At 52.4% G+C, this 26,180-nt stretch overlaps 10 protein-coding genes across 10 annotated transcripts; 6 read left to right on the top strand and 4 right to left on the bottom strand.

Annotated features, from left to right (window-relative positions):
- Positions 1-1,066: 1,066 nt before the first annotated feature.
- POSPLADRAFT_1127844 (hypothetical protein) lies at positions 1,067-2,957 on the top strand (the record flags this gene model as incomplete). Its single annotated transcript, XM_024483670.1, has 5 exons — positions 1,067-1,696; positions 1,750-2,352; positions 2,403-2,510; positions 2,561-2,821; positions 2,880-2,957. 5 exons carry the CDS (start codon positions 1,067-1,069, stop codon positions 2,955-2,957), a joined length of 1,680 nt encoding a protein of 559 aa, XP_024344221.1.
- Positions 2,958-3,780: 823 nt separating this feature from the next.
- Positions 3,781-7,197, top strand: POSPLADRAFT_1176240 (hypothetical protein; the record flags this gene model as incomplete). Its single annotated transcript, XM_024488409.1, has 12 exons — positions 3,781-4,461; positions 4,489-4,698; positions 4,747-4,812; positions 4,864-4,976; positions 5,027-5,174; positions 5,222-5,338; positions 5,389-5,557; positions 5,606-5,679; positions 5,743-5,918; positions 5,970-6,158; positions 6,211-6,413; positions 6,465-7,197. The coding sequence occupies 12 exons, from the start codon at positions 3,781-3,783 to the stop codon at positions 7,043-7,045; spliced, it is 2,727 nt and encodes a 908-aa protein (XP_024344222.1). The 3' UTR covers positions 7,046-7,197.
- Positions 7,164-9,051, bottom strand: POSPLADRAFT_1051566 (hypothetical protein; the record flags this gene model as incomplete). Its single annotated transcript, XM_024480182.1, has 9 exons — positions 7,164-7,186; positions 7,251-7,323; positions 7,380-7,675; positions 7,732-8,391; positions 8,443-8,523; positions 8,575-8,722; positions 8,779-8,818; positions 8,873-8,924; positions 8,979-9,051. The coding sequence occupies 9 exons, from the start codon at positions 9,049-9,051 to the stop codon at positions 7,164-7,166; spliced, it is 1,446 nt and encodes a 481-aa protein (XP_024344223.1).
- A 2,766-nt stretch (positions 9,052-11,817) lies between these two features.
- On the top strand, positions 11,818-13,517 carry POSPLADRAFT_1176245 (hypothetical protein). The gene is made up of 5 exons (XM_024488410.1): positions 11,818-12,071; positions 12,322-12,472; positions 12,539-12,709; positions 12,771-12,870; positions 12,927-13,517. Exons 1-5 carry the CDS (start codon positions 11,904-11,906, stop codon positions 13,465-13,467), a joined length of 1,131 nt encoding a protein of 376 aa, XP_024344224.1. The 5' UTR covers positions 11,818-11,903; the 3' UTR covers positions 13,468-13,517.
- A 300-nt stretch (positions 13,518-13,817) lies between these two features.
- Positions 13,818-15,143, top strand: POSPLADRAFT_1037988 (hypothetical protein). The gene is made up of 5 exons (XM_024477305.1): positions 13,818-14,233; positions 14,300-14,598; positions 14,654-14,750; positions 14,809-14,870; positions 14,933-15,143. Exons 1-5 carry the CDS (start codon positions 13,980-13,982, stop codon positions 15,079-15,081), a joined length of 861 nt encoding a protein of 286 aa, XP_024344225.1. The 5' UTR covers positions 13,818-13,979; the 3' UTR covers positions 15,082-15,143.
- Positions 15,144-15,423: 280 nt separating this feature from the next.
- Positions 15,424-18,522, bottom strand: POSPLADRAFT_1164791 (hypothetical protein). The gene is made up of 14 exons (XM_024487845.1): positions 18,464-18,522; positions 18,337-18,409; positions 18,158-18,283; positions 18,002-18,105; positions 17,886-17,948; positions 17,603-17,831; positions 17,493-17,545; positions 17,080-17,430; positions 16,801-17,013; positions 16,639-16,752; positions 16,137-16,586; positions 15,935-16,072; positions 15,807-15,866; positions 15,424-15,735 (listed from the first exon to the last, which is right to left on the bottom strand). The coding sequence occupies exons 1-14, from the start codon at positions 18,509-18,511 to the stop codon at positions 15,487-15,489; spliced, it is 2,271 nt and encodes a 756-aa protein (XP_024344226.1). The 5' UTR covers positions 18,512-18,522; the 3' UTR covers positions 15,424-15,486.
- Positions 18,523-19,084: 562 nt separating this feature from the next.
- Positions 19,085-21,425, top strand: POSPLADRAFT_1030481 (glycoside hydrolase family 5 protein; the record flags this gene model as incomplete). The annotated part of the gene is made up of 18 exons (XM_024476730.1): positions 19,085-19,243; positions 19,293-19,316; positions 19,379-19,465; positions 19,513-19,700; positions 19,757-19,769; positions 19,821-19,911; positions 19,964-20,141; positions 20,195-20,229; positions 20,413-20,468; positions 20,531-20,550; positions 20,606-20,618; positions 20,667-20,733; positions 20,789-20,845; positions 20,898-20,955; positions 21,070-21,157; positions 21,219-21,234; positions 21,285-21,330; positions 21,386-21,425. 18 exons carry the CDS (start codon positions 19,085-19,087, stop codon positions 21,423-21,425), a joined length of 1,236 nt encoding a protein of 411 aa, XP_024344227.1.
- A 1,036-nt stretch (positions 21,426-22,461) lies between these two features.
- POSPLADRAFT_1037990 (hypothetical protein) lies at positions 22,462-23,281 on the bottom strand. Its single transcript, XM_024477306.1, has 3 exons — positions 23,065-23,281; positions 22,601-23,016; positions 22,462-22,544 (listed from the first exon to the last, which is right to left on the bottom strand). Exons 1-2 carry the CDS (start codon positions 23,275-23,277, stop codon positions 22,612-22,614), a joined length of 618 nt encoding a protein of 205 aa, XP_024344228.1. The 5' UTR covers positions 23,278-23,281; the 3' UTR covers positions 22,462-22,544; positions 22,601-22,611.
- A 254-nt stretch (positions 23,282-23,535) lies between these two features.
- POSPLADRAFT_1072350 (hypothetical protein) lies at positions 23,536-24,427 on the bottom strand (the record flags this gene model as incomplete). The annotated part of the gene is made up of 5 exons (XM_024482511.1): positions 23,536-23,799; positions 23,858-23,949; positions 24,000-24,079; positions 24,135-24,247; positions 24,298-24,427. The coding sequence occupies 5 exons, from the start codon at positions 24,425-24,427 to the stop codon at positions 23,693-23,695; spliced, it is 522 nt and encodes a 173-aa protein (XP_024344229.1). The 3' UTR covers positions 23,536-23,692.
- A 308-nt stretch (positions 24,428-24,735) lies between these two features.
- On the top strand, positions 24,736-25,828 carry POSPLADRAFT_1127800 (hypothetical protein; the record flags this gene model as incomplete). The annotated part of the gene is made up of 4 exons (XM_024483667.1): positions 24,736-24,859; positions 24,920-25,023; positions 25,076-25,327; positions 25,412-25,828. 4 exons carry the CDS (start codon positions 24,736-24,738, stop codon positions 25,826-25,828), a joined length of 897 nt encoding a protein of 298 aa, XP_024344230.1.
- Positions 25,829-26,180: the final 352 nt, after the last annotated feature.

Consider the following 26,180-nt stretch of genomic DNA (forward strand, 5'->3'; position numbering starts at 1 on the left):
GCTTCTACACCGCTGCCTGATTCACCGCATCCTCAGAGTGGCGACATGAGAGATCCTCTTGACGCTCTGTCTCTTAATGCATCATCTCCACCAAAGCTGGACGCTGCTGGCATACAGGATAACGCATCGGTTTTGTCCGTGTCTGTGTCTACGGAGGCGGTCAATATAGCCCAAGTGATGCCTTTACATAATCCTCTTTCACCTACGTCCACACCCCTACCTGATTCTCCAAGGCTATCCCCTGTCGTCGATCCCGTGGAGCTCAGCACCGCGCTTCATATAACGCATGCGGACGATTCACTTTCTGTCACACTTGACGCTCAGGTCGAGGCATCTGTCGATGACGCTAAAGGGACACCCTCTGCATCCCTGCATGAGGGATCCGATCACCATGCGCTATCAGACAGCGCCTCCGCCGAGGATGAAGCGACCATCCACACTGCGGACGAAGGTTACGCGGACGTGATCCGTAAAGAGGAGGCTTCGTCCACCACGCCACCAGCCGCAGAAGAGATTACTCTCCGCACTGAGCTCGTGCACGATCTTAATTTGAGCGAAGGCGATCATGCTTCATCGGGTGGGCCCGACTCTATTAGCGAATCTGCACGTCATATGGGGGAATTGGAAGGCGCCAGCGTGTTGGTCGCGAGTGAAACAGTACCGGCATCGGAGCCTGGATATACTGCTCGGGCCTCGCTCGATGCGGCACCAGGATCTGTTGAGGTAGCCTCTGCAGGCTCAGAAGCGAAGGGAGAAGAAGCAGATGTTGAAGGGTTGCAAAAGCGTCTGAAGCTAATCGAGAAGCGATTTTCAGGTATACTTGTGAGATCATAAAATACATATTTGCTGATTTATGTTCGCAAGATGTCTCCACGTCTTTCAAGAGACTGCAGGCTGAGAAGATGGCTGCCGACAGGATCTTGCGAGAGCTCACACCTTTGGAGAGCGTGCAAGAACTGGATAGCCTGCGCGACTACTTGCAGAACATGAATATGAAGACTGAGGTGAGAAGCTCATATCATACATAGGTTGTGAGTGCTAAGGGCCCGTACGCAGATGGCCCAAGATGAGATCAAACGATTGTCAGGGAAGCTTACTCGTACGTACCAGATTCACGCGAAGTCTCCCGCGCGAAGTTCATCTGGCTTGGGTAGGACAGGAGGAGCGGATAGAGGAGCTGAGAGACATTCACCGATTAGAGTCGAAATCTCAGTCTGATCAGATCGAGAAACTGCGAAGTCAGGTCGACGAGGCGGAGGCTTTGCTGAAGGCGTCGCTGAACACCAATTCTCAACTCGAGCAAGAGCTGACTCAACAGAAGACCGGGATTGAGAAACTGCAGGCGGATGTTGGACGCGCGAACGGGACGGCGAAAGACGAAGAGGAAAAGCGCGTCAAAGCTGTCACACTGCTCAAGACCGTGCGACAGAAACTCGTCAAAGCCGAGAAGGAGCGGGATGATGCGCTGAAGGAGATGCGCACGATGAAGGATCAGGAGAGGGAGGAGAAGGAAAAGGAGGCCGCTGAAAAGCTCAATTTGCAGCGCGAGATCGAGAGGCTTACTGCGGACAAAGAAACAGCCTTAAACAGCCTCAAGAGCCAGTTCGAGAAGGAGATGAATGCGCTCAAGGACAAGCAGGAGAGGGAGCTATTAGCCTTTCGAGGTCAGTTTGAAATGGAAGCGATGGCCACGAAGGTGAGCGGTGCCCTTTATTGATGTAATATGCCCGTCGTAACTGTTTATTCCAGTCTTCTCACGCTCGTGAGCTTGAGAGCAAGAGCTCGCGTGTATCCGAGCTCCAAACTACAGTACGCACACTGGAAGGAGAGAAGGATGAGTTTTTCGACCAGCTTCAGTTGCGTCAAGCGGAGCTTGAATCATCCCGATCCCGCCTGGAGACCATGGAGAGCCAGACGACAGAGTACCAGTACCAGCTGCACGAGGCTCAGGAGCGTATCGCACTCCTTTCCGAGGAGCTCGCGGATGCACGGCGCGAACATGAGAGCAGAGCGCTGTCGACTGGTCCATCGGCACAAGAGGTTACGCGTCTCCTGTCTGCGGCGGAGGTGAAGTACGAATCACGCATCAGCGATTTACGGAAGCGGCTCAGTGCGGTCGAGCGAGAGCGGGACGAGGGCGAGGCTGAGTGGAGCCACAAGCTCTCCGAGAAGATGAGAGATCTGGAGAGCTTGAAGGCAGTACTGAATTCCTCAGCTAAGAGCCGAGAGGAAGAGTCCGAGAGCGCGAATAGCTTGCGGGAGGAGATCGACGCACTCAAGGCGGAACTCCAGGCATACCAAGCACGCATACTGGAGCTCAAGGCGCAAGTTGATAGAGCGGCCGAAGTTGAGGTGAGAAGAGCGCAATGCGCCCTCAACTCGTCACTCACATTTTCTGGCAGAACAATGCACACACCGAGGTTGGTGAGCTCAATGCTCGGATAGTGGCCATCCAGCAGCTTGTCGAGGATGGCAAGGCGCGTGAGGCGCAGCTTCGCACGCACAATAAGGTAATTGACTACATCTAACAAGGGTGTGCCTTACTAAGGCTTTGTATAAGACTCTGCGTGAGGAGCTTCGCAAAGTGCAATCTTCGGCAGCGTTGCTGGAGCGACAGCGCAATCCTGGAGTCGGGTACTGGGCTTCACGGCAAGAGAGTAGTCCCGAAATACGCTCGCCACGGTCCTCTGTGTCAGATCTGACTACGAGGGATACTCCTTCTCGACCCGGTTCTCCTGCGGTGGCGAAGTCTGACGAAGAGATCAACGTCGAATATCTAAGGAACATAATACTGCAGTTCTTGGAACACAAGGAGATGAGGGTACGTGCGATACCACGCAATGTACCGTTGAGATTGACATTAACATCGTCTCTCATAGCCGCACCTTGTCAGGATTCTGTCCACGATACTACGTTTTACGCCTCAGGAAACCCGAAGGCTAGTGTCGAAAGTATGAGGCTACTGCGTTTACCTGTGACCCTTTTGAGTTGTATATACCTCTCACGTCTCCTCAGCGTAGTCTCTTGTCCCGCTGTTGTACATTGCAAGTGTCTCTTCCTGCCGTACCAATATTTATCTAACAGCCGAAGGCTTCCTGGGACGCTTACAATTCAGTCATGTATGCTGTGTTCTTGTTTTGTGCATCCCGCGTCACTTGATTGCACTTCGATGTTTCAAGGAGGTTTGTCTATAGATATGTATGATATCCACTCTGCCATGTGCTACATGCAGCGACTGGACGATGGTCATGATTGTTTAAGTGCAGATGATGATGTGCGAACGGTCTGTCACGCACGAACTACGTTTGTATTCTATTACAAGGGATGGCTCGGATTTACGCGCCTCGGTTATAATTACATGCATGCGTTGACTCGGGTGTCTTGTTGTCACAATGCCAGTACACGAATACAACACTTGCCTGATATGGCTAATGGGAAGTGCGTGGGTACCACACAGGATCGAGATCTATCGCCGCGGCATCTTTCCCGCTGCTCTTCCAGGTCGGCGTTTGCATTCGGCGGACACAGCTAATTATCATCAAACTAGCCCATATGTCGATCAACGACCTTACGCGTAACGCATTCCAAAGCGGAGTGTCTGCCCAGAAAGTGCGTAAGCGGTTGATTGGACCAATAAAGTATGAATTTACGAAACCTGCATAGTGGGTCAATCTGTGCAAACTGTTCCTTGCTAACGAAAATATCCATTTTGTCACAGATAATGTTCAAATAGATGTTAGCAGTTGAGTGGACACTTACTTCTTTCCACATAGTGCGTTAATGTGCAGCTGTCCAGACTCCGTGTTGTTCCTTTTTCGCGACTACCCTGGGGATCCCACACTACAAGTATACCTCAAGCAAGCGATACATGATGGATTAATTTCTTTGCCAAAATTTGTTTCAACATTCCTATCGGCAGCAAAGTCCACCAATCTGCATCATGCCGCCACATTGGACATGCTCTGTAGAGTGGCTCTAGATGCTCACTACGCATCGGGCATGCCACCCTTGGGCTCTATAGTACCATATGGAGAACAGATCCACGATCTACTGGCAACAGTGTTCAACTCATTGGCTTTGCTCCGAACAGCTCACGCCCTTCCCATCTCCCACTTCCATCAGTTGACAACCTCTGCTTCAGAATTACTTATCTTACTGTTGCCGTTCGCGACAGATGTATCACAAATGCCTCCGCAACTTGTGAGGCCCTGTTATGAGGAGGTCAATGCCATGCTGCAAGTCTTGCGGCTTGCGCCCGCGGTCCGGCAAGATCTTGACTCGTTCGCATTCTCCTTAAGCCTTCTACTCCCAGACACCCAGGTGGCGAGAGAAGCACAAATGATGCACACGGTGCTATCAATTGGCAGGGGTGACTTGACAGGTCCCGGTTCCGATACCGACCTCGTCACCTGTAGTTTAATCTTGAACGGCCTAGTGCGCCCCTGTTCATCTTTTGCAGTAGTGTGCCGTTCTAACTGAACCTCGCAGATACATGGGAGAGCTTGTGAATTCGGAGCTGGAGATGGAGATCACATAGTTGCTTTACTTGTGGGACTATACAGGTGGTCTGCCTGGAAGCCGGTCGTGTTTTACACACAGCTCATCGTGTCATCACTCACCTGCCTAGCGCAGAGTGTGGATGCGGGTCCTAACTCTACGCGAGCGGCGTTGATTTGGAGAGCATTCGTCACTGGTCGGGTAAGTCTTGCCAATGCAATTCGAGGCTCATGCTTTAACTATCCTCAGTTGCCACTGTTGCTGCACAGATTCCAGACAGCAGTACAAGGAGATAGTGCTCCAGATGCTGAATGGGTGCGTCCTGCTACACTGGTGAACCGTGGTAATCCTCAGTGAATGTTGCAGCACGGGGCCTTGCAAAACGCTGTGTCTTTGGTCCTACGGCGCTCTGATCTCATGCAAAGATGTGACAACATGAGCTTACAGATGAATTCTGACATTCTCGGAGAAAAAACGAGGTATTTAAGTCTTCCTCAAGCGAAGTCATATCATCTACATGCGTACATAGTCCTCCTGTGGCGGTCGAGATACTACACCAGCTGGTGTCAGTTGGTCTCATGGAAATCTCAACAGGTGCCACTCTTTACCCAGCCCTGTTCAGTGACTTTCATCCGCGTCTGCCTATGGAGGCGCAAGAGGCGGGGATGGACCTAGTTGTACGTCTCCGTCTATCAAAACATCGATTGTGCTAACGCGCTGGCAGCCCTACATTGAGTCAAAACTAGTTGCTGAAAGCAACATCGACGATGCCATCGCGTTTGTGGATAGATGCTGTCGCGATCCCTGTAGCCATGCAGCCTTTGCAAAAGTCGTTGAGAAGGTCATATCGTCCTTCAGACGACGCTGATACGACGCTGATGGGTCCTGCAGAGATTCACTTCGCCTTCACACTCCGTCGACCTAGAATCGTTGAGCCACACATGCAGGATTCTCTGCCGATACAACCTAGCCCTCGATATAGTATCACTGCATGTCAAGGCACAAGTGCTCGTAGCATATGCACTCGCTTTCATAGAGGATTACGACTGTGAGACCGTCGGTAGGTCCCACAACTTTGATAGTGTAGCGCATTGCTGACTGACCATAGGCGATCCACGGACTGCGGTAACGCATGTAGGAGATGTTGTCCTCTTCGTGCAGGAAGCAATAGTCCGATGCAACGTGAGAGTCTGTGAGAATGAGAACAGGTTTCACTGAATCACTTACGTCTGCCCTTGTGCCAAGGTCTCGTATCCTACTCTGCGTCTCGGCGAGCGTCAGCTAAGCTTGGACTTGATACGGTCAGCATCCACTGCTCGCCCACCCCTGGAGTTCAAAGGAGACGATAAACAAGCATACGGAGCTTGGTTCAAGGCTCTCTTCGATAGCAGCAGCGAGGGTATCGAAGACACCATTCTCCGGTAAGTAAAGGAATGGTACTACACGCCAGCTTGGTTCTTATCATAGTGTAGGAATACACGGCCGAAGACTCTTCTGCGCATTGCTGCCACTCTGTTCGCTCAAGCTATCATCTTCTGCGCCGAACGCAAGATAGACAGGAGTATCTTAAACAACGGAATTCAATTCTTCATGGACCCGCTCCTCAACTGGACTTCGGTCGGTGTGGCGAAATCTCTGATGACGGAGATTCGTCGGAGAGGGTACGAAAACCATTCGATTTCGGATGGCCTTTCTCATAACAGCAAAGCTTAGGTACAGGGCACCTCTCCACCTGGACGTTCTACAGACACTACTTCTATCGTCGTCCTGTCCACCGACCGTTTTGCGTCTGTCTGCTTCATCTGTACTCAGGCTGTTTCCTGCCGTTCCTAAACACGAGCTCACGCGAATAGCTCCCTTTGACCCCGCGCTGATCCGGCGTGCAGCCTTGAATGCTCTTGGAGCACCTACGGAAGGTGAGTTCATGCGCCATGCCCCAAGCCACTGTTAAAGGCTGTGTTGTATAGAACCCCCTCGCTCTCTCGGCCAGAACACCGTCTGGACCGACCATTCCTCGCAAGCAATTAGGAATGCATTCGCAGACGCTCAGGCGCCCGCGCTAGACGTCGACCGCTGTCTCCTGTTCAATTCTCCGATGGATTTCCTCATGATGCTCTGGAACGAAATCTCAGTCACCGCGACACGAGGGAATATCGAGACCCCCAAGCGGATAGCAACGTACGTGCTCACGATGCCCCGGCGCGCGCAATCGCCGCCACTGCTACCTATCTTCCTCCACGAGCATGTTCCCGGCTTGGTTGCAGCAGCAGACGGCTTTTCTCTATCAGAACAGGCAACTACTGGCGAACTGCTGATTGCCGTCATTTCCTCCGCTCTCACAGCCGCTCTTCATCTCGAATACGCCCTTCACAGTGTATGTGGAGAGCAACAAATGGTGTTGGGACAATCAGCTGCTGCGATGGCTCGAAGGCTGGGCAATGATCTCCGCAGAAAAGGAAATGGAGCTACGGCGGCGATGATTGTGAAGCGGCTAACCACTTCGCAGCCATTTGCTGGCAACTTCCCGACATTCATGGCTGACCTTTAGAGATACAGACAGATTGCCTCGTTCGCTTACGCTCAAGGACATTACAATGATGACAATGATGTCGTAAATTATGTTCCGGAATGGGAGAGTTGTGTGACAGTGAAGTAGTAAATTGATCTTATACATCCATTGATGATGGAGCTATCGGCACCGTCATTCAGTACAATGAAAACCCCAATGACTCAATCAAGTATGGAACACTCACCGCAGCATGCATTTTCCTGGTCGCATTCTGCATCGGGAGGGCACAAGATCAGACACGATGTCTCCGCTGACGTCTGCAAGCAACAAAGTGAGCTTCGGTCATAGGTCATGTCAAAGGTGAGTTGCTAACCTTGAGGCTCTCCTCTGGCAATGGATTGCGTGGATTATGATATTCCGGCTGAATCGTACTAGAATGAATGCCCTGGTGGTGAAGAGCCTTGCGGATCTGCGCGGCGACCGGCATGAAGTCGTGATTACGCGAGGTCATGACGTGGACAGATGCAACATTCTTAGACTCGGAGAGCTGCCAGATGTGAAGTTCATGCAGCGACAACACGCCATCTACAGCCAGTATCGCATCCTTGACATCCTCTATTGACACTGTCGAAGGGACACCCTGGAGCAAGATGAAGGATGTGCTGCGAACTGCACATAAAGGTCGTTAAATAAACCTGTGCGCGAAGGTGCATAATACTGCACACCTAGAGGCAACGCGGACGAGAAAATGATCACAGTGATCACTAGACTGATCATTGGATCGAAGTAGTACTTCCACGACAACGACGTCTGCCAGATGATCAGACCTGTCGCAATCACACCCACGTTACCCAGCGCGTCTCCTAGCACGTGCAGAAGAAGGGCGTGCATGTTCATTGATCCATGACTGTGTCCGTGTGAGTGGCCGCTCGCATGCTTGCTGTTCCCATGCTCGGAGTGCGAGCCCTCCGACGAGGCTGACGCCGTCTCCGACGACAGTAGTGGTGTCGTCTCATCTGTGCGATGGGTGTGGTCAGTCGATGACCCCGCGATGGACTCAGGGACCTGGGGTTCATTGGGAACAAAACGTGTGCGCGAACGCGACTTTCGGGCACGAGAGTTGCCACCGCGGCCGTTCGGGGATGGGGATCGTGCGGACGCCATGTCTTGCGCTGCTTGCACCATCGATGCACGCGTAGCAGCAGGATGTCCATACATTGACGAGAGCGAGTCCGAGCGGCCACGCGAACGAGGTTGTTGCAATGTCCCCTGGGCGCTTTTGCGCTTAGGGTCATTCTCGGTTTCGCCGTTAGAGCGGACACTAGCAGGCTTCGAGGACGAAGCACTCTCCTTGCCGTGCGAGTGTCCGTGGTCATGGCCATGCTCTAAGGGAAAACTTTAGGACCTCGAAGTACCGGCGGATTTACTGCACCAACCGTGAAACAGGAACAATCCCACGATGTTTGATGCAAGACCTAATGACCCTACAATCACAACAAGACGGGGGTTTGAGATTTCTGCATGGCATGAGTCAGTGTCGGGCACGCAGAAGACGGCATAAATCTCACCAGGAGTGCTGAAGAATCGTTCGATCGCTTCCAGAGAAATAGAGAAACAAAGAGCCAGCAAGAACACGCCATTCACCAGGGCAGCAAGGATTTCAGCGCGATGCCAGCCATAAGAGTAACGAGCGTCAGTTGTTGTCTGACTGGTGAGCTGCAGGACGGGGAATCGGTTGTCTCAGCGCGTTGCCGTGTAGGGAATAGCCCCACCTTAATCGCATATAGGGCGACGACCAGACTCATGACATCACTGAGAGGGTTTCGTCTCAATGTCTCACCCAGAATGATCCTACTTCACACTCACTTCAACATATGGAAACTGTCCGCCACAAGGGCCAATGAACCGACGGCGTATCCTAAAGTAATCAATCAGCGTTGATATTCCAGATCATGGAGCTTACACAACGCACCGACGATAAGCTCCACAAAGAAAAACAAGACATCTATGACCAGTAGCAGAATAATACGTGTTTGGCGATTCATGGTGGAAGCAGAAGCGGGTTCATACGGTCCTCTGAGAGAGCTGGAGTAAGTTTATGAAGCGTCATAGACGCCCATATCGAGCTGCCCCGACGATCACGTGCACGTTACACAAACTACGGCTCTCGCTTCGCGATCGCATCTCACGCTGATCACGGTAGGTTGCAAGCGCTCAGCCACCGTCGGTCTCCCCCATGTTCCTGTTTGCTTCAGATGAACATTCCTCAAATACCGCTTGAACTATCTACAAGGCGGCGGGTGTACGCGGCTCCCAGAGCTCTCAAAGACCTCAAATACCGGCGCCACTTTAGAGCGGATACGTCAAAGACAATATACGTGCGGTTCCATGCGTCAGGGTTGCTATCCTTATCCTTCTACGACACCGAGATCAAGCGAGAATCAGCGCCATATGCCATCTAGACTATCAGGAAATTCGTCTCGACGGAAAGCCGACGGTACCCCTTGCTGAGTCTTAGACGAGTCTGCCGCGAGCAAAACGGCAGTGCTAAATATACGACTGTTGACAGAACTCAGAACTGAAACTGTACCTGGGTTCGCGAATAGGGTCTTCCATGTGCACGAGGGTTCTTATTCAAGAGGTGTCCCGCTACGCTATTCATTATAAGCCCTGCGGACATCTGACATTTCATGCTGCCCGCCACTCGCGAGCTAGCGAATGCAACTGAGGCTATTTCCTACTTCGGAGCCTCGGTCGCAATGTGAACAAAATGGACTGATGGGAAGATAGACTCCTTCGGACCAATGTCGCAAGTCGTTTTGTAGCATCTATTCACGCAGCTCAGCTCAGCGAGATCCTGCCTTCCAACGATAGGACGACGTGACGCACGTAAACCCAACATAGGCCAGGCACAGGGCATTGAGCCGATTTGAGTATTCATTGAAAAGATTAGGTTACAAGTTGAAGGGCATGTGGCATTTTGTGAGAACACAACCTTTGCGTACGGTCACCAGGTGTTGAAGGTATCTAATTTTAACGGAACGTGGATGATATCGATTATATCTGCAGGAGTTCGTCCAAGAATAACTGCTCGACCTCCTTTCATATAAGGAAAATATTATATATGGGCAAAGCATGTCGTAGCATAAGAAGTCAATGATGCTAGTAGGCTGACAATCATTGGGTACTGTTTCAAACATTACTCGAGTGAGGCTTACTTACTGCGATCTGCTCACAAAAGACGTCTCGTCGTAGGCTGTCCACAAACTTTGTTTTGATAGACGTATCATCTTGACGGGGCGAGGCAAAGGAAGTGAGAAATGGTGGTACTCAACACGTTGAGCATCATAGAGAAGTTGTCGTCGTCATGCACGACGCATTTAAGTTATACAGGTGATCCACGCGCCTTGAAATTGCGATGCTGAGAATCACTTACGTGCCAGCACGATTCCGCTGACAGACTGTCACGGTATAAAATGAGACTGCTGCGACTTCGAGGACCGCCCGTAAGGGTCGCAATTACAGAGACCGCCATCGCCTGTACAAGTTCTCGGCTGGAGTCGCACCAAATATTAGTGAGAGATTGTAAGCCGCCTCGCGCGCCAGCCCATAATCTGCCTGTAGCCCAAAGACGTATCAGCCGAAGAATGACGGGCGACTTTGACATATGCCTTGGCATCGTCCCCATATCTGCGTTCAGCAGTAACGACGACCTTTCGTGACGACGACAAGAGAGTGCAATACTATTTAGAATAAACTTATAATCAGGCATTGGAGAGTTTGGATGACACAAAGAAATACCTGGCTGCTGGAATTAAGTGCACGCCCGAAGTTGAACTTGACTTCGTGATTCCCTTGGCATCTGCTGCGCGCAGCGCTTGATATCGTGATAAAAACGCCGTATCCTACAGCAAAAGATGAGCATGACCCGTGATGTAAATGGAATAAACTGTACCTGGGCAATGAGATACTTCCTATTGTTGGCTTGCCATTGCATCGCACGCCCCAAAGACGCGATCGCAACCCAGAGGCTTATCATCAAGCCCTGTGAGCAGTCGTCATACGCGTGCAAACGATATACTACATGTCAACTCAGCCATTCACTGGCTTTAAGACTGTGGTAAATGAACCCTACATAGGACGCTCTGGTGACATTTCGCCATGAGGCAGATTTAACCGTGAATCGCAATGCTGATCGGATTTCTCTTCGTCGGAAGGTTTGCCTTGTCTCCGGCGGCCATCTGATTTTTTGGGACTAGTGGTCCTTCGAAGAAAATATAAGTATCTCCTTCGACCTCGTCCTTAATGCTAGCACCCCCGCCACTGCACCGGCGGAGCTGAGCGTTAACTTTTGGTCCCCTGAATCTTTCGTCGATGCCTTCGACATGCTATGCATACATACCTTCATTCAGTATGTGTAGTGCACAAGATGCGAAAGTATTTGGAGAGAGACTGAGTGGACGAGCCACGGCCGTCGCAAACGCCTGAAGAACAACAGGCCACAGGCTGTTTCAGGTTGAATGTCGGCCGCCTCTCGCTTGCGTGACACTTGCAGAGCATTCGCCATGCTGCCATGACAGCGGCAATAAACTGCTGGCTTTTTTCCCACTCAATGATGCCATAGGAGCTCGGTTTCGGGACGATCTCGACACAGCTCGTAACCGTCAAAGGTCCATTCGTCAAAGGTCGGCGCCTCTTCTGCGCTTCTCACTCACGTGACTTGGACGAGCCCTCCGCTTTTGGTAAGTCGCAAAGCCGACTGCAGGCACTTTTCATTCCACCTGCTTACCGGCGACCAGGGCTCTCTCTCCGTCTCCCCTCTGCTCAACGCATCCTTCACGGCGACAGATCCTCGCAGAACCAAGACAAGGCTCGCACAGGCTAAAATTCAATCAAAATGGCTGCGGCAACCTCGATGGCAGCTGCCCTTGCAGCCTCTCTCCCCGCGCCGGTTGCAGCACCTACACCTGCTGCCCCCACATATGAAGCCATCCCGGCCTCCATGTCCAAGGCAATTGACATTGAGGCAGAAATCTCGCTGACTTGCGTGCAGCTCGACGGTATGGTGAGTACGCCTGACCTTTCCTATTTCGCTACCCCCGCATCTTCTGCATCTCGATGCACACTCGGAACGTACATTCTCCCCTCTACCCTACCCGCGCGCTCTCTCTCCCCGTTCCATCTTGCGTTTCAGACGCTTCCAAACCGATTCTCACACGGTGTGAGCGCATCTGTTGAACCACATATCTGACTGCCTCCTCTCAAACCGCTCGATGTCAATTTTGGGGCGCGGACGCTGTGTGCGGCGCTTTTAGGTGGTGACGAAGATCATCAAGCACTCCCGAGAGGCGCACGGCCCCGCCGCTCACGGACTCGTGCTTGGTCTCGACCTCGACGGGACGCTGGAGGTGTCCAACTCTTTCCCCCTCCCATCCGATGAGGACGATAAGTCCCCCAAAGGCGTTGGTGAGTCCATCATAGCGCTTAAAGTCTGGTATGTCGGACACTGAGCACGTTTATGGCCAAACATAGCCCGGTTCCAGGCGGCGATGCTGCGCTCGCTGAAGGAGGTTCAGGCAGATGACAGCGTCGTGGGATTCTACCAGGCCATGACGCTTGGGTCGTTCTTCAATCAAACGCTCGTCGACACGCAGGCTATTCATCAGGAAAAACTTAGACATGGGGGTATCGTAATTGTGCACGGTATGCGGAGCGCACGTGCGGCTGGGCTGCGGACTTACGTTGTTTCCTCGCACCTTGTTAGACATGTCGCAGACTGCGCGAGGGAACGCTTCATTCCGGGCGTTCCGGCTTACAAAAGCGTTCTTGGACGCGTACAAGAGAAACAATTTCAGCACGGCGAGGTACGATGGGATCTGTCTGGGCAAACTCTAATAGCTTATGTGCGCGCCACTTTTAGCCTCATCAGCCACCGGCTTACGTTTTCCTCTATCCTGGAGGAAATCCCCCTCAAGATCCGGACGAACGCGCTGCTGAGTGCATTCCTGGGGACGCTGACAGAGAGCGCGCCATTGTCAGGACCTGATGTTAACCCGTCATCGGCGACGTCATCAACGACGCTGCCGCCCTCGTTCGCGACGCTAAATCTGGGGACGTCAAGCGTGTCGCGGAACCTCGAGCACATTATCGAGGCGCTCGACAACTACAAGACCGAGGAAGGCAACCTGGCTTACCTGCAGCGACAGATTGCGCGCGAGAAGGCGCGGGCAGACACGTATGTGTCGAAGCGGAAGGAGGAGAACGCCGCGCGTGTGGCGCAGGGCCTCGCGCCGCTGCCCGAAGAGGACGTGAACAGACTATTCAAGATACCGCCGGAGCCGAGTCGGCTGGAGAGCGTGCTGCTGCTGGGGAAGATTGATGCGTACGCGAAGAGCCTAGCGGAGACGTCTAGTACAGGGCTGGTGAAGATGCACGCGGCAAAGGCTAACCCGGGGGTGTGATGCGTGTGTAATTGCTGTACATTATGATGAAATGGGAGTGTGATTCGGTGATTCGCGCGGTGGACACATGTCGCAGTGCGGCGAGGGCCGACCGCGCGCGAGGCATATGTATGTTCGAGATGAGGCCGGAGATGGAGGCCTGTACGGGGGAAGGCAACGGCCCAGGCATAATTGCTGCGGCTGTTCTGTGGACAACAGTCACGGCCGGAGACACAGGGGTCGGCAAGGGAACACCGCCTCCCATTGGCTGCAATTAGCCTGCATGGTGGCGTGGGACCCACCCCGAAAAACACATAAATAAAATTGTTTGCGTGCTTTGTCCCTGACCCACGTTTTACCACCGGTGGTTGGCTTTGTCCTTGACGACTCCTGGCCCTGCGAGCTCCTCCTCCGTCCCTCCTTATATAAGGCCCTCCTTTTTCTTCCCTCATTGTTCCCGAGGTTCAGCTCGCCCCGCCCGCTACCCGACCACCCTCTCCATCCTCCACTCTCTTACCCACGTTCTTGTCGCCATGTTCTTCGCCAAGACACTCGTCGCCCTCACGCTCGCTTTCTACGCCTCTGCGCTTGCTACCCCGCACCTCGCCCGGAATGCGCACCACCATCGTTCCATTGCTGCCCACCATGTGGAGCCTGTGGTCATTGCTCAGCCCGAGTCGGTCATAGTCAAGCCGAAGCGCAAGCGTTCCCTTAACAAGCGCTGCATTCCTTCGTCCTCTGCGAACAGCACGGTCGTTGCCTCTTCGGTCCTTAGCAGTGCTGCACCGTCAGTATCCGTCTTCTCTACAAGTGATGTCGCCCAATCGACCATCGTCTCCTCCTCTGTCCTTAGCGCGAGCTCTTCTGCTCCTGTCAATGTTGGTGGCGCGCCCCCGACGTTCTCGTCTTCGATCGTCGTGTCTGTCCCTGCCTTCACCCCCAGCAGCACATACGTCGCACCCACCAGCACCTATGAGACACCTTCCAGCACCTATGTAGCGCCGCCTACCAGCACCTATGTGGCACCCACTAGCACCTATGTGGCGCCCACCAGCACCTATGTTCCTCCGTCGCCGACCTACACGCCAACATCCACCTCGTCGGCTGCTGCTTCCGGTCCTACCTGGCTCTACGAGACCAACACGGGTGATGGTGGGGCATCTTCGTTAGTCCTAGTGTGATCGTTACTAAACTATTCCTCCCTTAGCCACGTTCTACGCGGCTGGTCTTGGTGCTTGCGGTATCACTAACACCGATTCCGACTACATTGTTGCAGTCTCCTGGCAGCTGTTTGACAACTACCCGTGAGTGCCAATTGTCTTCTGCGCAGCATCACACTCCTGACAATCACTCAAATTTCAGGGGTTATGATGGCACGAACCCGAACACCAACCCTGTTTGCAACAAGCAGATCACTGCCAACTGTGCGTTTGCGGTTCTCGTTTTGTCAAGGGGCATGCTTATCTGATCATGATCGGATTTATAGACCAGGGCAAGTCGGTCACGGTCACGGTCACCGACCGCTGCACAGGCTGCGACGTGACGAGCTTGGACTTCACTCCCACTGCCTTCCAGGATATGGCTCAACTTGCCGTTGGTCGTCTCACTGGTATGACCTGGGTCTGGTCAACATAAGCATTCCGCGCATACCAGCGTGTGAGCAGCATCTGCTGCTTATGCTGCACATACCATCTACATTTCCGTTGCTCTCTACATACTTTTTTATTGCTATAAGGCTCCAGACCGTCCCTCAACGCCCGGGCGTTGGTGTTCCTTTCGACCCCCTTTGCAAGCGGAGGGGCGGGAGGCTAGGAGGGCTGTCTCGTATTGAATTCATTAACGTATCGCATCGAGCATGCCTGGAATCGTCGGTCGCTAGCTCTGGTTATGCCTGCGCCCTTATGTTGTAGACACATCCTGGGTAGATGTCAAATGAATGGAATGAAAGTCTGCGCTATCTCTTATCTCTCATTATGTGAACCATGAGCACCTTCATAGACGTCGAAGTAGGTATGACGATATCTCAGTACATTACAGGACTCATCTCCGCATAGAAATCCAGTATGACTGCTCCTCTGTCCCCTTTACAGCCTCATCTACTGCGCTCACCAGCCCATCACGTCCTCCGTCTCCACCTGCACCTGAGATGATGGTCACTACGACGTCAAGCACCAATCTGCGCAACGGCGACGCGGGCGGAATTTTGCTGTACGGACCCAGCAACGTGCCCCGTGTCGCATGCGAGATGACGAAGTAGGGCGCGAGGCGGCTACGGAGAAAGGACAGGGTCTGCAAAACGCAACAGGGCACAACTCATGAGCACTTATATACGGCAGGGCAATCGGCCGGCGATCACGGACCTCGTCGGGTAGCAGTGGCGATTTGCGCTGTGTCAGCCGAAGAAGGAACCGCAGAATAGCCTATGTCCGGGTGTTATGTGAGCCCGAGGGGCTTGGTAGAGGCCGAATCATAGGCGTCGGGGACGCACCTCCGTCGTGGGCAGGCTGGCTCCGCCAAGTTCCCAGAGCGTCTTCGGCAGGTGCAGCAGCCATTCCTGGAGGACCCTGTCTTCTTCCGAATTCCGCCCGGTGATAAATACGCCGCGGTACTCTGTTTCACGCTCGAGCTTGGGCGAGGCGTGCGATCAGACTGTGCTATTCTCAGCGCGAGAGTAATTATAGTGGACTCACTAACACCAAACGGGCGAGGAAATCGATCGTTGACCGCTTTACGACAGATGTCGATGATGCCTTGATCGCATGCTCGACGACGACGCGCAGGACCGCCCGCGAGGTGCTGTCTGCACCCACGGTGGTAGATGCGCTATTGAGCAGCGACCATATGGTGGGCAGCAGAGCCGAGTATGCGGCCGGCGTGATTGGCCGCGCGATGGATGGCTGTGATGAGCCTGCAGACGCTTCTCCGCGGAGCAGCTGGACGACGTAATCGCGGACATTTGATGTCTGCAGAGGCGGCGACGATTCTAATGGCCCGCTAGGGTGAAACTTCCCGCGATGGCGTGTCTTGCCCTGTACTACCTGCGGATGGCGTGGGTGAGGGCCCACCGGGGAGGTTGCGAGGATCAGAAAGGATGTCAGCTCGCAAAAGACGAGGTTGAGATCTTGGAACGCTTGTTCGACCTGGATTCGCTCAGCTACTAGCCATCGCACCCGCATGCTATGGGAGGCATACCTTGATGTCCCGCTTTGCCACGACAGAGCCTGCCACTGTGAACGGGAAGTACGGTGACAAGTATCCAAGAATCTGCTTTAATTCCTTGATTGCTGTGCTCTCCGCCTTGTCGCCCTGCGGGATATCGGAATCATGACACAATATACGCCTGAGGAAACGTACCTCGCCGGCTTCTCGCAATATCGAACCGTATAGAGTACGGCAGATCTCCCCCAAAACTATGACCATTTGCAGTTCCCTCTCTGGAGGAACTGAACTTGGGGAAAAGACGGACGGTGCACAGTCGAGGAGCGTGGATACTACCGTTGAGTGCAACGTACGCGCAAGGTGCTGCATTGTATGGAGCTCGTGAGTGTTAGGCTCTTCTATCCGCAGCTGCTCGAAAATACGTACCACAGCGAACGAAGACGGTGACTTGTTGTCATCCCCAGACTGATTGACTTCTTGCACGTCAACGTTCATCAGCTCCTGTAGACTCCACGAAATTCCTGTTGGAGCTGATGCTGCGTCAAACTGGCCGGGAAACGTCTCAAAAGTGACATCCACATCGGCTTCTTCTGACCATCGTTCTGCATAGCGTGCACTTGACATGGACTGTGAGGCGTGGTACGTCGGACGCAAGACGGACTCGAACGCTTCGTAAGCCTTGAGAGAGGTGAACGACGACGAGAGGAACCAGGTTGGTGTTGGTGGATGCGCGGAGGATGAGCTGCTCGGTTGGCTGGAAGACAAAGTTGCGGAAAGTGCATGGCTCAGGAATGACGACAAGGACTTCAAGACGATGAGTTTCGACTTCAGCAATCCCATGTGGCATGTCAGTATGCCGTAAGACGCCACGATTGAGACAGGCGTACCGCAGGTGACAGGATCACGCTTGCTGTGCTCGTTGCTCGCACGGGCCCCGTATCTGATTGAGAGGGCTTAGTCGAGTGACTGTATGCGTAGTCGTGAAGAAGTTACCGACCTCCGCCTTCGCCGTATGTGGTGCCAGCATTCAAAATACCAAGGTAGCCTTCAAGGACTCTCCTTCCATGACTGCTGGGCTGAAGCCAGTCTTCCGTCACGACGTCGGGAATTAGTTCTAGAAACAGGTCCAGGAAACGGATGGCGTCGATGCGTATCTCGGGGAAGATATGAGTCTGGGCGGAGGTGGTAAAAAGGAGCAGCACAGGAGAATGTGGTAGTATGTCTTCCTGTGATACATAGTCAATTGAGATCAAAATGTTTTGAGTGACACTCTAACATACGGGAGGAACCTGGCGAAGTAGCCAGCCTAGGAATGACAGCAATGCCTTGCGCACGCTGGCATCCTACAGACAACGTAAGAACTTCTCTTAGACTTTGCAACGTAGTTTCGGCTTACCTCGTCTCCTATGGCGCGTACACAGCTGCTTACAAGGGCTGTCAAGTTTGAACCAATGAGATCCGGATACGACTCGAGAAGCTCTCGAAGACCCAGTATTGCATCTGTGACAAGTATAAGATGGACGTCTCGACCGTCTGTAGAGCGAGAGCATACCTCTCCTGGTGGCAGCATTGTAATGTTTTAAATGAGATGTCAAGTCGTCAAACGTGAGCTTCCTCTTGGTTGTGGGCGCTTGGCTACTTTTGTCGAGGACAATGCTCTGGGTTGGCAGTGCGATGGCTACCTTGATCACACTTCAGATTTCAAATGAAGTGTAGGATATTCTCACGTACAGCGAGCCTTGAAAGATGTATCGACCGCGTTGGTGGGTACCTGTTTGCCCTTGCCTAATTTCAGCTTGGCTTTCTGCGAAATTCTCCTTCAGTGTGCAGAAAGCGGCCATCGAGGCACGCAAAGTACCGTAAAGTCTGCTGCCTTATCCTTCTTTTTCTTTGAGCTCTTCGGCATTTTGAGACAGCGTTCTGACGGTCTGGGCGAGAAAGGTGTTCTTGGACAAGGTTGGTGTGATCGAGTCGGAGAATCTTGCAGGGAGATCTCTGATCCGGGACAACCCCACGCGCGTCTGGTCAGGAACAGAACATTGACCAACTCAACTTGGCTAGCTCCTCGACGGTTAAAACGCCCACTGTACCACTCCGGTCAACTAGTACATCTTCAGCGGCATTCCAGTAACATGAGGTTGAGTGTGGTATTGGTTGCTGCCAGCGTTGAAATTTCAGCCATTCCCCACGATACCGTATACGCAACACAAGTACTGAAGGTCATCAGCAGGTCGGACAAATATACGCTTATTGCTTATGCTCACGGCCGGTCAGTCATCATTCTCGTAGAATGTCATTTTAGCGAATATTCCGCTCTCAGCATGCATGATCATTCACCTGACCCATACCCGACATTCTACCGACTGCAGACTTGCTCGGCTTCTCTGAGATGATGTCCACACTATTTTGGACTCAGGATATAAGGGACGGACAGCGTTCTGTACCGTAGCGGTCCGTCGTTCGGTTTGCACTGGCTAGGATGCATCTCTTCGCTCTCAGCTGCTTGGCCTCTTTGCTGTCTTGTGCTGCTGTGGCAGCCGAGGCGTCCCATGCCTCAACGACCATCGAAAAGCGAGCTGTTCCCTCCGGCTTCGTCACCACGAACGGAGCTCAGTTTGACTTGGACGGAGAACCGTTTGTATGTATTTGTCGTGATTTTCTAGTTCAATTTCTAATCACTTGGGCAGTACTTCGTTGGCGCTAACTCATTCGTACGTTCAGCCCTACCCACTGTGTTGATCGCCGTTTATAAATGCCGAACTGCATCACTTAGTGGCTTCCGCTCTTGCTTACCCAAGACGATGTTGATGCTACATTCCAAACCATGCAAAGTGCTGGGGTACAGGTTGTGCGCACCTGGGTATGTCGATCGTTTAAGGGGAATGATCGTGGCCTAATCTCGCTCAGGCCTTCAACGCCATCAATGCGACGGAACTTCCCTATGCGCTTGAATCTGGCCTTACCTACTATCAAGTCTGGAACAACAGTGACTGGACTCTCAATGAAGGCTCACAAGGATTGGAGCGACTGGACTATGTCGTTGAAACTGCGGGCAAATACGGCATTCGCCTCATTCTAACATTCACAAACAATTGGTAAGATTTGTGTATGTGGCAACAGCTCTTTCTTATGTACTATAAATCATCACCAGGTTCGGCTACGGAGTATGCTGATGGCAAAATGTGCTTTCTTGCGTTTGCCTGACAACGTTTTAGGGAGCGGAACTCTACATCTACCATATCTTGGGCAACACTGCAATAACTCATGACGAGTTTTACACGAACCCGACCATCATAGCTTCCTACCGTAAGTGGTACTGGATGTTTACAGTGTTTATACCCTCATCATCAAAATCTAGAGCGATACGCACAAACAATCGTTGAGCGCTACAAGGACTCTCCAAATGTGTTCGCCTGGGAGCTGATGAACGAGGCTCGCTGCGCAGGCGATACTCTCCCATCAGGTCCGGATTGCGTGCCCGGCTCCGAGACTCTGACCACCTGGTATCAGCTTCAGTCCGACTATGTCCGCAGCCTGTGAGTCAACATTGCAGTCACACAATACAAGTCCCTGATCGCGTTTATCCTAGCGATCCGTACCACATGATCACGACAGGTGGAGAGGGTCAGTTCTACTGGGCGCAGCCCCCAGAATAGTACGGTATTTCATTGGACATAAGAAGACTTGCTCGCATGCTCATCTCTCATGCAGCTGGTATGATGGCACCCTCGTCAGCGACTTCAACTTTAATGGCGAAGGCAGGTAGCGTTCTCTTCTCGCCATGAGCAATAGCTCATCCTTTTGCAGCCGGGGAGGACTTTGAGGCTAGCCTTGCACTGCCCAACATCGACTTCGGCACATACGTGAGTGATTTTCCGGTAGAGGTTTGCGGACTCCTTATATATGTATTCGGACACGTCTTTAGCACATGTACCCTCAGACCTGGTAAGCAACCACATGCGCTCTCGTGATATGTCTCGAACTCAAGTGACTTGCGCAGGTATCCAGAGCTGGTGAGTTTGTCCTGGCATAAAGCAAACACGGCCTCACAGATTCCATAGGACTACCCTGGCTCTAACTTCTCGGTGGAGGAATGGGGCTTGGGATGGATCGAAGCGCATGCGAACAGTACGTTACGACTCCCCACGCCCGAATAGATCAATGTCGTCTCATTCTTGTGTAGCTGCAGCATACGTTGGTAAACCTCTCCTCATTGAGGAGTTCGGCGTGACAGGGTTGGGTACGCATCGACGTCTCAACAAATGTTACAGTCATGCTTACTTGTTTGTCAGAGAACAAGACGGAGATATACCCTGTCTGGGTTGGCTATGCTTTGGCATCAGGACATGCGTGAGTAGTGTTTGTCCCACTGCCCTACCGATAATGCTGACGGCGTCTTTGCGCAGCGGGTAATTAGCTCATACCCGCACATATGGGAAGACCCAATACTTACCGCTTCTGCAGCATTGAACCTTGGCAGTTCGGCGAATTGAACTTGACAGAGGACGGTGGTAATCGTGTCATCAAATATACCGACCAAATCTACCAAGGGGTGCGTGAATGGCACCGTTGATAATTTCCGTACGGACTCTCATATGTATCTCTTTGTCCAGGCTTCGCCGAACGATGGTGGGGCTTATTCGTCTATAATTTGCGCACTCTGACGAACATCTTCCCAGGCTTCACATTTTACATCAACCAGACTGCCGTTTGGGACGTCTTCACGTAAGCCGAGTTTCTGCACATCCCGCGAGAATACGTGGCACTTATGTCTTCGCAGGGCGGCTGCTGTTGTGCAAGGCTATCGATCGGGCCCATAGTCATCGGACCATGGTCCTCATGGCATTCACGAGGGGCAACATAACGGCATTACATAAGGATATAACGTCTCTCGACCTCCGAGATTCCAGTTGGTCTCTCGGCTATGGCATGAGTTTTGCTGTCGTCATCTGTGTGTGCATAAACGTCAGAGCTATATACGTTCCCGATCGACCGCAAGCCGAAATATCTGTACCTCGTGTCTCATCTGGTTGCATACGTTCTGGTATTGGTTTGCGACGTTACCACGACACCCTCGAGCATCGTTTCTCTACCTTTCTCCGAGTCTGTGGATGGCCTTGACCGTCTAAAGACGTTCCACAAGCAGTATCGTGTGTCCTTCCACAACTTGACTCTGGTGAAGGAATAAGATCTTTTGTCAAAACATGGACATCCATTTACCACATAGAAGAACCTCACGACAGTGTCGCCTCATGCCCACTCCGCTTCACGGCGTACTTATATGGAACACCGGCGGTCAACACGAGCGAGATGGTCTCCCCCCGATGCAGCAACACTGTCGCCCCAGTGCGCTCGCCATCCTCTTGTTGCAATACTTGCATCATGACCGGTTCATGGGTATCGTTCACAAGCTCGAAGAGAACTTCGAATGGTATGGTCGATGTCGGCATAGCATATGAGGGCTAGTGGGGCATGGTTATCGTACGTCTGCGTTTACCCATGGAGGCAAATATGTACACAGAATGTCCACCGTCCCCGGATCTTCCTAGAAGAGGAAGAAAACACAGGACACCTTCACATGTTCGAAGTTCATTATTGTCTTCCCAAAGAGGAACCTTGAAATAGGCAATGCCACAACCCCGCGATCTAAACGATACATATCACGAGCCGGTGTATGTTTCAAATTGCCTAAAGTGGACTGCCGGTGCGATGGTAAAGTCGCATTGAGCTGTTCGCGCGAAAAAGGAAAACAAGGAGAAGCAGAGAGCTATGGAGGCCTTCATCTCGTGTGAGGGTGGAGCATTCGCTATTGTTCTTGCAATGATCACGTTCCAGGAATACGCGCAGAGATGGGCGTTCAGGAGATAAGAATGATCGCCTGTGTATCAAGAACGTTCCGATGTGCCTACAATATTTTAGTAGCTATCGTAGACGGGAGTCTGGAAACGCCTGTTAGCCGCTGCAGAAAGTGAGCCACCAGACGAGCAGCACGAACCAATTACCTCATTAGATATTCCACTCTGGCTTCCACCCGTCCTCGCGCATCCGTCTCACAATCGCCAGGATATTCTTGCAGTCGTCAATACCTGAATGGTGCCTTCCCTCGAGTGGCATCCGCAGGTGTCGTAGCATCGACGCCATGCCCTGCTCATAACGGAGCTTGTAATGCTTCCGGAAGGCCTTCTTGACGTTGATGTAGCGGTTGTAAGGTGGTATCATTTTACCCGATTCATCCAAACCGTGGTCATTGTTGCTGGTGACTAGCTGTCGTGGGAGCATGGCCTGCAGGTCCCACTCGCCGCAGGTTAAGAAAGCGTAAGAGGACGGGTCACCCAAGAGGTCGTCTCGCTTGAGGAAGTCTTGAAACCGCTTCCAGACCTCGGGGAAAGTGTCCGCAGCGTCGACGACATCCTATGAACAAATCAGTCCATCTGCTCATCGGGTGCGACTACTCCTAACCTGGGTGATGCCTGTGAGATCAGTGCAGAACGGCGTCAGCCTTGGATGGACGACGGGGCGGACATATTCGTGGAACGTCGCCTGAACTTCATCGTTCTCCAGGTTATACACGAGAGTGGGGAACTCGATGATCTCGTTCTGCCCTTTAATCTCGTCTCCACATGTAGCTTCGAAATCGAGAACCAGGAGGTGGCGTAACTTTGACTGAGCCATGGCCCGACGACGAACAGCGTGATGAGATGCAGAACGAGTAGCTACCTGGATAGCACCGAAAGTGCGGTTGATCATAATTCACGATTATGATATGATCAGATGCAGGACCCGGAAGACAGGAGATGGTAATGCACGGCCTATGTGCGAGGAGTCCCCAATTCCAGAAGAAAGGCGATTGCACCAGGTGAGATAGGTCGAAGTCGGATACAGTGACGGAAGCGATACTGAGTAATGAGCTATGATGGCATTACGTTCCCATCTCAGCACAGATCATTCCTAACTTGGGATTGATACTCGTCTCCACGTTACAGGACTACAGAATCGCGAGAACACAAGACATGCGATGGATATCAAAGGACATAACGATCATGAAAGCGTAGTAATTCCTCGCCAGGACAGTCTGACATGCGCAAGTCTACCAGCCAAGTAGACCCCGCCTGGGCCTGAAATCAATCTTGATGTCGACGCATGCCAAGTCTTCGTCCTCGACTGTGTAACCACGTACACTCACTGCGAACGGAGCTAAGGAGAGGGAGAATGCGTCATCACACAGTTGTTGTGTAATAAGTATGTGACATACCAGGAGGTATCTCCTTGGGCAGGTCCACGGTGTGCGTAACGGTGTACTTGCCCTCAGCCACCGGACACTGTATGCTGGCATTCGCGTTTCGGCTGTGGACCAAATAAGTAACATTGATTGCGCGCTGAACCGTCGCACATACGCCTCTTCGCAAACGTCGAACTCCTTCTGCAGTATCTTGATGGCGCCAACTTTTACAACGACATCGGCATATGCACCATCCTACGGGTAACACATGATGATGAGCTGTCTCGAGACGGCACAAGAACGTAATTACCTCAATCTGGGAGGATGCAGTTCCTATAACCGTCACGGTCATAGCTTCACCCTTGACGGGCGGGTCAGGAGTGATTTGGATATCTTGGATGTGCACGAGGTGCTGGGGTGTACCTGCATTCTATGGTCAACGCGATGAATGTGTGCTGGTCAAGACGACGAACCGCAGTCAGTCCAGTCCCATCTGTCGCTCTTCAGAGTCAGGTCCTCGAGTGTCTCCTGTTCAGTAGGCTTGGCTGCACATAGAGAGCCCACGACAAGTGCAAAAAATGCGAAAAATGCGAAACGAGCCATAGTACGTCGTGGTTGTGGAGGGAGGACGGATTAGGATGTCCACTACAGCGAGCTCCGTTCAAGTGACGGCGTGCCTGTGCGGGTAGCCGAAATAGAGCGTGGGAGAGACCTTCCAAAACTGAAGTGTGGGGTAGCTGTGTGCGCGCCGACACAGCTCGCTGCTGCGCGTCCCCTTCTTGCCCGACCACCATCGCGGGCCCTTCTCATATTCAGTCTGGTTACTGTTGCTCTTGGACCGAGCCCCGCCTTTACCCCCCGTCTCATTCGTTGTCTACCGCACACTGTTCCAGCACTCTAATACCGACGTCATGAAACCCAGAGAATACTGCTGCTGTGCCATCCCGGTCATCTATGCTGGTATCTACACGACGTTAACGGAGCAATTCGTGCTTGGCATCCTCGCAGGCACACTCGCACTTGCCACACCTTCCAGTGCGATTCACCTCGCGATCAGTATATAGACTGGGTTGGGTTAACCGATTTCTTTACTAGTCGTGGGAGCTGCCGGCTCTCCAGCTGCAGGGAAATGGATCTTCGCAATCATATGCTATACCGGGGCAGCCCTCCAGCTAATGGGTTTTGCTGCCGTCCGCAATGTCCGTACCTGCATGAAGCCTCCTTCCGTCATGATCTCACGTTCTGCTGCAGGAGAAGCCCATCCTCTTCCGCCGATACACCACCCTTCATCTGCTCGTGACTCTTGGGGCGTTCTCAGTAGCAGCCGTCTGGATTGTGCTGTCAGGGGTCAAACATTCGACTGCACAAACTAACTGCGCAAAGACATTTTATCCTGAGGACAACACCATCACAAACGACGAGAGCAATATTCTGTGCAAGATTATCCCTCTGGTCGACGTTGGAATTATGGCTGGCTTGTGGGTCATATTGGCCATTGCCCAAGTCAGTGTTTCATTACCGCTGTTCGTTCGTTACTCACGCCTAATTTCTATTCCTTCTTGGTTGTTGCCGTGGAACACTTTACAGACATATCTCTATGTCGTTCTGGCTGCCTATTCGGCCGGACAAGAACGCGATCACAGCAAGTACGATTCCCTGTATGACCCGACGAAGCCGCTGGCGGGCGACAGTATCCCCCTCACTAACCGTGGCGACCCTTGGGCATCCCGTCCATCCACGGATTCATTTGCCAACCCCCGTGGCTATCACGACAGGTCAGGAAGCATTGCCAGTGTCACGACTGTAATGGGTGATAAAGTCCAGCAACCGCGTGACTACGACCGTTACGAACAGACACCATACCCCACAGAGCCAGGATACGTTTACACCGAAGAACCTGGACCAACCCCTGCAGCAATGAACACGCGGTATACAGATGGCGACGACAGTGGTCTGGAATACCCACAACGCAGTCAACCTCATCCTGGTGCGTCAGATCTTTGATTTGGGGGAGGTGTGTTGCGTGTCATCCTCGCTGCCCCCGTTCTCATTTTGTTTTCGGTCGCAGCGGAAGGTTCCTTCGGGCGCAAACCCCCACGATTCCAGCAGCCTTACTAGACAGCTCTCCAGGACAGGACATTATTGGTATGGACAGTAGTGATTATGTAGTTGCCCATTGCTGCCCGTACGGTATTCGCGGACTCGATGTACTTAGCCTTAGCCTCTGCCTATACGATGTTTGCATGTTATCCGGACTTCACACCACTATGGCCTGAGCTTGACTTCTGTGATTAGCCGCTCTGCTAAAGTATCCTATGTCATCTTGTCCGTGGCTATTCAACACACACAATAGTTC

Source organism: Postia placenta, assembly GCF_002117355.1.
Source record: "Postia placenta MAD-698-R-SB12 unplaced genomic scaffold POSPLAscaffold_1, whole genome shotgun sequence".
Lineage (NCBI taxonomy): Eukaryota > Fungi > Basidiomycota > Agaricomycetes > Polyporales > Adustoporiaceae > Rhodonia > Rhodonia placenta.